The sequence below is a fragment of the Cnephaeus nilssonii genome, assembly GCF_951640355.1.
Source record: "Cnephaeus nilssonii genome assembly, chromosome: 19".
NCBI classification, from domain to species: domain Eukaryota; kingdom Metazoa; phylum Chordata; class Mammalia; order Chiroptera; family Vespertilionidae; genus Cnephaeus; species Cnephaeus nilssonii.
Genome location: NC_137090.1, coordinates 33,091,938 through 33,102,988, shown reverse-complemented (window position 1 = coordinate 33,102,988; position 11,051 = coordinate 33,091,938). Strand labels below are relative to the sequence as shown.

General features: G+C 60.2%; 2 protein-coding genes across 2 annotated transcripts; one reads left to right on the top strand and one right to left on the bottom strand.

Annotated features, from left to right (window-relative positions):
• Positions 1 to 341: 341 nt before the first annotated feature.
• On the bottom strand, positions 342 to 4,142 carry TP53I13 (tumor protein p53 inducible protein 13). Its single transcript, XM_079797709.1, has 7 exons — positions 3,954 to 4,142; positions 3,708 to 3,776; positions 3,437 to 3,478; positions 1,746 to 1,874; positions 1,409 to 1,606; positions 768 to 1,323; positions 342 to 687 (listed from the first exon to the last, which is right to left on the bottom strand). The coding sequence occupies exons 1-7, from the start codon at positions 4,023 to 4,025 to the stop codon at positions 575 to 577; spliced, it is 1,179 nt and encodes a 392-aa protein (XP_079653835.1). The 5' UTR covers positions 4,026 to 4,142; the 3' UTR covers positions 342 to 574.
• A 1,961-nt stretch (positions 4,143 to 6,103) lies between these two features.
• Positions 6,104 to 10,861, top strand: ABHD15 (abhydrolase domain containing 15). Its single transcript, XM_079798873.1, has 2 exons — positions 6,104 to 7,117; positions 9,327 to 10,861. The coding sequence occupies exons 1-2, from the start codon at positions 6,237 to 6,239 to the stop codon at positions 9,850 to 9,852; spliced, it is 1,407 nt and encodes a 468-aa protein (XP_079654999.1). The 5' UTR covers positions 6,104 to 6,236; the 3' UTR covers positions 9,853 to 10,861.
• Positions 10,862 to 11,051: the final 190 nt, after the last annotated feature.

The window sequence follows — 11,051 nt, the reverse complement described above, 5'->3', positions numbered from 1 at the left end:
ATAAGTGATCATGTGCTGTTTCTGATGCTTAGAGAATTGAGGGGAGGGGTCTGGGGAGGTGGCAAACATGAAAGGGAGAAAGATGGATGTGTCAGGAGTATGAAGCAAATGAATACAGCTCCTCACTGAGGGAGGGAGGCCTCCTGCTGTCAGAAATAAGGTGCAGTAAGTAACACCATTCCCCCCGCACAGTGGTGGGAGGGGTTCCCTCCTAAAACCCTGCCTCTGAGGCCCAAGTTGGCAGTCCCCAATTGATTTTATAAACTCCCTCACAACCTAAATGGCCTAGGACAGTGTCACGGGTGGGAGCGAGTATGTCTGTACAAACTCAATGCAAGATTCTACTAAAATAATTTAGTTAAAAATACAGAGTTTTGGCAAAGGAGGCTAAAAGGGCTCCTTTTTCTTCCTTGGGCCACCCTTCCCCACAAACAACACATTAAGAACCAACCCCTCTGCAAATGCTCCACCAGGCCACCAGAGGGCGGCCCTGCGCGTGGTCCACGTGGCAGAGGTCGCGGCCTCCCCGGGGGAGGAGGGGCAAAACCTGCCACAGTGGCCGGGCCGGGGCAGGTCAGTCGGAGCTGTCCCCATCTGGGCCGCTGACCTGCGTGGGTGGGAGGAGGGGTCTCCGACGTGAGCGCTTGACCCGGCGCGGGGGCATCAGCAGCCGCCTCTTCAGCACAGCTACGGGCAGGGTGGGAAGCCGTCAGGGCCGGGAAGCCATGGGGCGGGGCTGGGGATGGGTGAGGAAGGGAACGTCTCACCAGCCACAGTGTCCTGGCTGTCCGCCACGGGCCCCCAGTAGATGCTCTCCCCGCGTCGGAAGTTTCGGTGCAGCCGCGTGCAGAGTGTGGCCAGGGTGAGCAGCACCAACAGAAAGGTCAGGGCCATGGCGGCCCAGGCAGCTTCCTCCGTGCGTGGGGTGGGGCCCCGGGCTGCCCGCGGAGGTGCTGCTGCCCGAGGGGCTGGGGAAGCCTGGCTTGGGCAGGCACAGCCACCTGGGCTGCTTTGCCCTTTGGGCACCTGGGCCTCTATCCTGGCGCTGGCACTGCCTCGAGGCCCCCCAGGTAGCAGGGGGGCAGTGGGCACAAATGGAGCATTACCCCCTTCCCCTGGGGTTCCTGACTTGGGCTTCCTGCTCTCCAAGCTCCATGCGGAAGCAGAGGGGAACCTCGGGGCTGAGGATGTGGGCTGGAGACCAAGGGCAGCCCGCAGCCCTCGCCTCTTGGCACCACCAGGAGAGTGCCGCCTGGGCGCTCTGGACACCACCTCTGGGCCCGGGGGCCGCCAGCTCCGCAGAGCAAAGGCCAAAGCTGGGGCCTAGGGGAGAAGAGACGGCACTCATCCTCTCTCCCCAGGTAACCCAGCGACCACACCACCAGCCACGCCGGGTCCCACTCCTCACCTGCACACACCCGCTCCGGCACAGCCTCCCTCTGCCCGGCGTCGGCGCCAAGGGAGAGGGCCCAGAGAGGCTACCAGAGAGGAACTGTGCCTTCTTCCTGTGCCTCTTCCACCGCCTTCTCTTCAGCAAGTGGGCAGCCCAGGCCGGCTCCACCCACGCCATCTCCAGCACTACCCCCCATGCTTCCAACACCAGGGGCTGTGAATGAAGGCAATTGTTGGAAGAGCTAACATGAAGCTGGGGGAGAGCAAGAGGAAGCCCCCAAATTTCCCTCTTCCTGCACACGGAGCTACAGCCCCTGCCCGTGTCAGACAACTGACTTGCACCCACCACTTACCCGGTCCTGAGTGAGGCTGGAGTCGGGGGCCAGTGAGGGCCGGGCCACATGAACGTGGGCCAGGAGGACAAGCTGGAGCTTTAGCCAGGGGTGGGCACAGGGGTGGTAGAGGAAGCTGACATCCTCTGCCTGGAGGAAAGGCATGGAGCTATCAAGCCAGGCCGGGGCCTTCTGTGATAATCCCAAGTTCTCCCATCCTGGGGCCAGCTTAAAGGGACTCCCAGGATGGCAACATGACCCTCCCACCAGGCGGGCTCAGGAAAGGAAGAGGGACCCTGGGTAGCGGCATGCACTCCCTCTCGCCTCTGAGCATTCCTTTCACCCCTCCTCCATCAAGTGCCACCCCTCAAAGCTCAGCTTCCATGACAGTGCGCCTGGTTATCCCAGTCAGACTCCGACCACCCTCGTTAGCTGTATTGCTCTGCACCTGCAATGATGGTTCTACAGGTCCCCAGCCTAGATGGTAAGCATCCCCTCTTTGGAGACCAGGTCTTCTTTTCATTGAGCCTATCTATATAATCAGTCTCCCAAAGGCATCCAGATACAGGGCACACCGGCAGCAGGTGCACATTCCCAGGATGGAAACACTTGATCAATTATTAATATTCTTTGATTGAGCTGACCTGATGCTCAGCACTGTGCCAGATGCTGTAGGAGATGCCTAAAGAGAACTCACGAACTCCACATGCAGGGAATGTAAAGGAAACTCAGGGAAACAGAACTAATGCAAATGAAAGAGCAAGCTAATAAAACTCAAACTGGCTAGTTGTTAAATTGTAAGATTTAAGTTATAAGCATTACGCAGATTTAGAGAAGGTGATGAATAAGGGCTGATGTGATCAGGCAAGGTCTCATGGGAGAGCTGACCCCTGCACTGGGCTTTGAAATGGATGCGTATGGATGGTAGGTGGCCAGGGAGCTTCGTGCTTGAGCTTCAGGTCAGGACAGGAGCAAAGGTACAGCCATGGGAATGAGCTTGGCACTCACACGTGTGGCAGGTGAGCCCCAGATGTGGAGAGGTCAGACAAGGCTTAATTAACTAGGTCGGGCCTGAAAGCCAGGCAAGGGAGAGTGGTCAAGATAAGGTGGGAAATGAGCCATCCAAGGTTTCTGAACAGCAACATGATTTCGTGAAAGGGATGTTTGAGGAAAGGAATCAGGTAGGTGGAATGAAGTTTCTTGGCCTGAAATTATCACAGGATAAAAAAGGTGAGATTTTTCAAAAGGAAAACCAAAGGGATATGGAAGCTATCTGGCCACTGGCAAAAACAGAGGCAGCCATGCAAGGCGAACCCACAGTTTGGAGCCTGGTAACCTGAGGCACACTCCATACACAGCACAGCTTCGTACTCTGCAAAGTGCAGTCACACACTATTCATTTACTCCTCACGGGGAGGGGCGTTACTGATATCCTCCCTTACAGAAAACGGGCCCAGAGAAGCCCGGCGACTTCCCAGTCACACAGCAGATCTGGAGCAGGAGCTGTTTTGTCTACTACCATCCTGCCCACACAGCCAGCCCCTCGACAGCATTCCCTGCACAGCACAGCACACAGAGGCCTTCGGCTCATCATCCGGACTAAGAACAGTTGCCTCATCCTGAGGGAAGTGGTAACAAATGGAGATGATGAGCTGAAAAGGCAGAGAAAGCCTGTAAGTGCAGGCACCTGGATGGCTCCTGCTAGTACTCACCTGCCGTGGGCTCATCCGTGTGTAAGTCACTCTGGGTGACACCTACATGTGGGGAAAGAAGAGAGCGTAAAGCCGCTGGGAGGCTCCGTGTGGGGCGTGGGGAGGGGACAATAAGCCCCAGGCCTCCAGGTCGGGATGAAGACGTGGGCGACTGAGGGATGGAGGAACCGGCAGAGGTCCTTCCGAGGGTGACTGCGGAGGTGCAGAGGGGCCAGAGCGGGACTGGGCTCCCCCTTCACGCCCTCTCTCGCGTCGCCCTCCAGGCTCCTACCTGTTGGGGCAGAGGCCACAGGCCCTCCGGACAACGGGCTCCCGCCTCCTCCGCCGGCTCAGCCATCACCTGTGGGTCCAAGGCGCAGAGGAGCTAGGGCGCTGGCCTCAGCGAGGGCCCTGCCCTCTCCCAACCCAGGCCCTGCCCGCCAGGGGCGGACTCCTCGTCCCCTCTCCGCGCGCTACTCCTTCCAGGACGAACTTTCGGCAAAGAGCTCTGAGCCTTCTCCGGAGCGGGTCGCCTTACCTCAACGGGACTCAGGAGCCCCGCCAGGGCTGCCAGGAGGAGCAGCTGGGGCGAAGGCGGAGGAGGCGCCATCCCAGATCCGGCCCGCCGCCCGCACGGGAGGGAGGGAGGGAGCGCGCGCTGCCCCGCCCCACCTCGCCCGCCCGCCCGCGCGCGCCCACGTAGACCCCGAGCTCGAGCGCGCCTGTCCGTCCCGCCGCTCCGCGCGCGCCCGGACACCCCAGCGCGCGCGCCCCACGCGCCGCCCCGGACCGCGCACCCGGACGCCCCTGCTCGCCGCCCCGCGCCCCGCCCCGCCCCGCCGCTCCGCGCGGCGCCGCTCTCACCCCGCCCCCGCCCCGCCCCAGCGCCCGCCCTCAGCCCCGCCTGTGCGCGCGCGCGTCCCGAACCCCCGGCCGGAAAAGTTTTGTGTGGGAATCCCGCCCGGGCGCCGCGCGCTGCAGGGCAGGCGGGGACCACCTCCTCCGCTCAGCATTCGTCCCAGCGCCTGGGTGGGATCACGGAGCCGGGCGGAGGGCGGAATGGGGTCCCTGTGGACCGGGTGGCCCAGGAGGAGAGACGGGCACGCTCCTCCGGCAAACTCGCTCCGGACCCGTCCATGCGAAGAAGGGCAGCATCACCAAGTCCGAGCGGAGGGAGGACTGATTTTCCGCCCCAGAGCCCCACCGTCAGCCCGTCCCACTCCTGCCCTCGCAAATGGGGCCGGAACCGGCCTCGGGGGTCTCAGACCTCCACCCTCCCCACCCCCCGACGCTCTGGGAGGCCGGGGTCGGCCGGCAGCTGCCGGCTCCCCACCTCCGCCTCCACTCTGTTCGCTGGCCGGCGTGCGCTCCGGGACACACTGGCCGCCGTGAGGCGGGGAACCAAAGGCCTCCCCTCCGGGGGCTCCGCTTCTGCAGCCTCTCCCTGCCCTCTGGCCCCCTTTTCCTTGGCTCTCCTCAGGATTTTGAGGAAAGACGGCAACGTGAGTGAAGGGTGAAGGTTGAGATGCCTAGCCCCCAACTTCAGATGGAGGAAGAAGGTGTTAGTTCAGTCATCTCTCACATACCTGTGACTTACAAAGGGGTTCCCCGTCCCCCCAGGAACTGCTAGCCATTGAGGTGATGAAGGGACTCCCACCCACGCCCTGGCACAGCCCCTTCACAGGGTGACAGGTATCTCCCTCACCCCGCACCCGAGTGTGTCCTTTCTCCGGCTTAGGAGGCGAGGGGCTGTTCCTTCTGGGCAAGTCCTTCCTAGGGAGCGGTTTGGGGTTTTTTTGTTGTTTTTTTTAAATATATCTTTATTGATTTCAGAGAGGAAGAGAGAGAGAAACATGATGGGAGAGAGAGTCATTGATCAGCTGCCTCCTGCACGCCCCCTACTGGGGATTGAGCCCGCAACCCGGGCATGTGCCCTTGACCGGAATGGAACCTGGGACCTTCAGTTCGCAGGCCGAGGCTCTAGCCACTGAGCAAACCGGCCAGGGCCTAGGGAGCGGTTTTAAAGATCTATCAGAAGCCAGGCTCCTGGGGGCCCCACGCTCCGGGGGCGGAGGCACAGCGCACTGATGCAGGCCGGGGCCGCCGCACACCCGCGCGCCGTGGTCCCCGCAGGCCCGGCGCCAGACGCCCCGGGGGGGGGGGGGGTATTGCGCAGCTGCTGGTGCCCACGGGGCCGAGAGAAACTCCAAGGTCAGAGAGCGCGGCTGAGCCCGGAGGGAGGCGCGGCTGGTGCCTTCGGCGGCAGCTCCGGGAGCCCGGGAGCTGCGGTCTCTCACTTCTCTCTCTCCTGCTGCTTCTCAGCAGCGGCCCCCGAGGGCGCAGAGACGCGGGGTCTCCCCGGCAGCTACACCCCGGCCGGGCGGAGGAGCGGGACAGGGACTCCTGCTCATCCCGGTCCCCCAAGCCTTGGGCTGGGAGTCTCCCTACTTGTCTGCCGCCAACACCCCACTCCTCGGCTCGGTGCCCTCCCCACTCCCTTCCGGCTCGCTGGCGCGTCCTCGTCCCTCTCCGTGGCCTCGATTCCTTTCACCCTCTGCTCCTGCTTGTCGCAATCGCTGTACAAAGGGCCGGGGGCGGGGGTGGGGGCGGACAAGGGGAGCCAGGCCCGAACTGGCTGCCTCTTCGGGGCCGTGGCCAATCCGGAGGGCGCCCCCCCGCGCGGGAGGGCTCTGGGCAGCCGCCCGCAGCCGGGCGGAGCCGCGGGCAGAGCGGGGAACTCGCGGAGGGGACAGCCCCATCGCCTGCCGCCGCCGCCCGCCGCCCGCCGCCCGCCGCCCGCCGGGGACTCTCCGGCCTCGCCATGCCGCCGTGGGGCGCCGCCCTCGCCCTGCTCCTAGCCGCGATCGCCCTGCTCGGCCTGCTGGCCCCCAGGCTGCGGCGCCTCGGGAGGCGCGCCGTCGGAGCCTGGACCCTGCCGGGGGCCGGGGGCCCGGACGACGAGGAGGAGGCGGACGGCGGAGGCCCGGCGGACCAGTTCGGCCACGGGCGCGAGGCGCTGCCCGGCGGGTGCAGGCTCATCTGTAAGCCGTCGGCGCTGGCGCAGTGCCTGCTGCGCGCCTTGCGACGCTCGGCGGCGCTGGAGCCGGGCCCGCGCTCCTGGCTCTCGGGGCCCCACCTGCAGACCCTCTGCCACTTCGTGCTGCCGGCCGGGCCGGGGCCCGAGCTGGCCCGGGAGTACCTGCAGTTAGCGGACAACGGGCTGGTGGCCCTGGACTGGGTCGTGGGACCTTGCGCCCGGGGCCGTCGAGTCACCAACGCGGGGGGCCTTCCAGCGGTGCTGCTGGTGATCCCCAATGCGTGGGGGCGCCTCACCCGCAACGTGCTCGGCCTCTGCCTGCTCGCCCTGGAGCGCGGCTACTACCCGGTCATCTTCCACCGCCGCGGCCACCACGGCTGCCCGCTGGCCAGCCCCCGGCTGCAGCCTTTCGGGGACCCTTCCGACCTCAAGGAGGCGGTCACTTACATCCGCTTCCGACACCCCGCGGCCCCGCTGTTCGCGGTGAGCGAGGGCTCGGGCTCGGCGCTGCTGCTGTCCTACCTGGGCGAGTGCGGCTCCTCCAGCTACATGACCGGGGCCGCCTGCATCTCGCCGGTGCTGCGCTGCCGCGAGTGGTTTGAGGCCGGCCTGCCCTGGCCCTACGAGCGGGGCTTCCTGCTGCACCAGAAAATCGCCCTCAGCAGGTGGGTACGGGGCCGCAGACCCGGGAGGGGGTAATGGGGTCTTGGGCTGAGCGAGACACAGCTCTGCCTGGCGTGGGCTCAGGTCTACGGCGACGTGGGCCAGGTTCTCCTCACACCATCGGAAGCTGTCCTGCCCTCGAGTCTAGGGAGAGCGGGGAGCCGGTTCAAAAGCCACGGAAGACTCCGTCAGCATCATTATCCGAGGCAGGGCCTCCCGCCCTGGGCCCCCTGGCCGCAACGCAGCCTCACCGTGTCCTAGCAACTGAGCGCGGGCGCCCTCCCGGACCCAGGCAGTGCCTGACGTTTACCGCTTAGTCCGCCGCTTGTCAAGTCAGCAAAGAGGGCTCTGGAAGCGATTGCAGCTGGCTATCTGTCCAGAATGTTCCCTCACAGTCTTTGAGCCTGGAGGTGACAGGAATAAAAAAATGTGGAGGTGTTTATTAAAAATCTTTAGACCCAACAAATATTTTGCATATTCCTATGTGCTCAATACTTAAGGCAAAATTTTAAAGAATATTTAAACACATTTAAAAAAATCTCCATAACGAGAACATTCTACCCTACCACCAGGCATACAGGTGGGACTTTTCCCCGGAGAAGGCGACATTCCCACAGCACATAACCAGGCCGCGGCTGGCACTGTCGCTCTCCTAGGAGAGGCAGAATGCGGTCAGAGACACGTGGATAACAGTGTGTTGGGGCAGAAAGACCTGGGATGTGGGCGCAGGTCACGGGTTCAAATCCTGAATTTCCAGCAAGTTAGCGAACTCCTTGGAGCCTCGCTTCTCTCTTCAGTTAAATGGAGTTAATAATAACCACCTCCCCAGGTACGCGTATGCATGAAATGAGGCCATGGAAGTGAGCTTGGCACTGGGAGGTGCTCAATAAATGGCGGCAACTGTGGTTTCTCTTTCTTTTCTTGCCCCATTTTGCCTCCTGTTCTGAAATCAAATCCTGAGCTCAATAACAGCAGGCTGCCATGACAACCCAGAGCTTTCAGAGTAGCCCAGGAGCAAGGTGTTCTCGTGTGGCTTAAGTGCCAGCTTCCATCCCCCTCCCTTCCCCCCTGCCAGGCACCAGCTGAGGGATAAGGTGAGTGAAGTGGAGAGGAAACCGGAGCCTTTAGTAACTACTCTGCTCATGGAAGTTTGGGATTAAAGACTCAGGGCAAATCGCTTTGAATGATTTCAGGAGACACACATCCAAATTCAACGGACGACTGCTGGATTGATCCCCCCAAAGGTCTCAGCTGCCCATCCTGGCCTCCTCATCGGGGGCCCCAGGCCTTCTCTGGAGAGGTGGCAACAGCAAAGATGTCCCTCTTCCCCAGAACAGTTGCTCTCAGGCTCCCATTGGGTAACTCGCCCTGTAAATCAATTACAGTCACGGCCTCTGCCATCCAGCCCTCTCTAGGAAAACCTCCTCCACACCCTCATTTGTCATTATCTGGATAGCATATTCGCTTTTAAAACACACACAAACTAATACAACCTAAAGTAAAATGTTAATTATGGGGGTGCACCTGCTGGTTTAGATAGTCCGAGCCAGTGAGTTGTTCTCAGAGGGGTTCAGGAGGTGACAGTTCATCACAAGTTCCCACAGAGGGTCAGGAGTTTTGATCAGGAGGAGAGCTATCGTCCTTGTAGCTCAGCAGCTATACAGTCAAATGCTGCCCCTGTGCTGGGCAGGTAATACCATGAGGGACAGACCTGGTAGGAACTTGACACAGGAAGGAGGGAGGAAATACCGATTGTTGCTCTCAGGACCGCCAGCCCATCTCGCCAGGTCTTCTCATTTGTCTAACGGAGCCTGATAGCTGCTTTTTATTTATTATTTAAAATATATTTTATTGATTTCAGAGAGGAAGGGAGAAGAGAGAGACAGCAACACCAATGATGAGAATCATTGATCGACTGCCTCCTGCATGCCCCACACTGGGGATCCAGCCCACAACCCGGGCGTGTGCCCTGACCGGGAATCGAACCATGACCTCCTGGTTCATAGGTTGGTGCTCAACCACTGAGCCATGTCAGCCGGGCCAATAGCTGCATTTTAAATGATGACAATGAAATGGACGTTTTTAAAAACATCATATGGCCAAAGAAAGCCTCTGTGGTCAGAATCTGGCTTGTGAGCTTCCAATTTGTTGATTTGTTTTCTAATTCTCCCCTCTCTTTCCTACCTTCTCTGTTCACCTTCTTGCTGCCAGGTACACCACGGCCCTGGAGGACACAGTGGACACCCACAAACTGTTCAGGAGCCGCTCCCTGCGAGAGTTTGAGGAGACCCTCTTCTGCCACACCAAGAGTTTCCCCATCAGCTGGGACGCCTACTGGGACCACAACGACCCGCTCCGGGACGTGGACGAGGCAGCCGTGCCTGTGCTGTGCATCTGTAGCGCTGATGACCCCGTGTGCGGGCCCCCAGACCACTTTCTGCCCACTGAACTCTTTCACAGCAACCCCTACTTCTTCCTCCTGCTCAGCCGCCACGGGGGCCACTGTGGCTTCCTGCGCCAGGAGTCTCTGCCAGCATGGAGCCACGAGGTCATCCTGGAGTACTTCCGGGCCTTGACTGACTTCTTCCGAACAGAAGAGAGGATGAAAGGGCTGAGCAAGCACCGAGGCTCATTCCTAGGGGGCCGGCGTCGCTGGGGAACCCTGCAGAAGCGGGAGGTCTCTCCCTCTTCCAGTCTGGATGAGATCTTCAGCTGGAAGCGATCATACACCAGGTGAAACCCGGTAGGAGAACACGCCGTCCTGCACGGGGAACAGAGGTGAGTGGGGCAAGCAGCTGCAGCTCTTTGCCACTGATTCAGCCCTTTCTTCTTTCCTGGTCTGTGGAGAGAGATGGAACTCGCAGCTAGCTGCTACTTACTTGACCCTGAGCACAACTCCTGCCCAGGCTCTGCTCAACACATTCCTGCTCATCCTGGTCAGCAGCTGGACATTCCTGGTCACTGTCTCCTGTCACCGACCACGTAAGCCAAACACTAGCACCGTTTAAACCCACGGACTCAGGATAAAACGCTCTCTCGCCAGCAATGACTACAAGATGAGTTTCTGTGTCGTTGGGCAGCTCTGTCCCACATAAATAATCAGCTCTGTGACCCTGATGCTCAAGCTGAAGCCGCTTCTGTAGTGAGGACAGGAAGTTTGAGTCTCGGTCCCACTTCCCTCATTTCATTCTGTGGTTGGGGCACCCTGCTGACTTCATGCAGGTTGTGGATGGGCCTCGAAGAGCCGCGTGGCTGCATCTGCCTGTGTGAGTGTGAGGAAGGCGGCAGGGGCCCTAAGTGCAGTGCTGAGCGGGGGTCAGGAAGAGCCACAAGGTAGAGACTGTGAATGCCTGTCTGGAATCCTAAGGCCCGTCTTCTGCAAGTTCCCACGGGGAATGGAGCTGATCTGAGGCTTCAGCCCAGGACCTCAAGCCTCACTGGACAGATCCCAAGGATGATTTTAGGAACAGGAAGTCCTCGAACACAGTCTACTAGACCATGGCTCAAGAAGCCAGACTCTCAGGCACTTTAGCTGCTCCCTCTGGTACCGTTTCTGGGGATTATAACTCCAGAGAGCTCTGGCTGGAGCTGCTTTTCTCTTGGGACGTGGGCTTTCTCTAAGTGGTGAAAAGTATAAACCTCGTGTCTTAGGTGTTGTCTGGTTAGCTGCCCTCTTTATGACACTACTATTAGCCTCTCCATCTCCAGAACCTGGAGAAACATCTGGGACCAGGGAAAACAAAAAGTTCCAAGATGTTGGCTAGAACTGACTCAGTAATTTTTTTAAAAAATATATATTTTATTGATTTTTTACAGAGAGGAAGGGAGAGGGATAGAGAGTTAGAAACATCGATGAGAGAGAAACATCGATCAGCTGCCTTCTGCACACTCCCTACTGGGGATGTGCCCGCAACCAAGGCACATGCCCTTGACCAG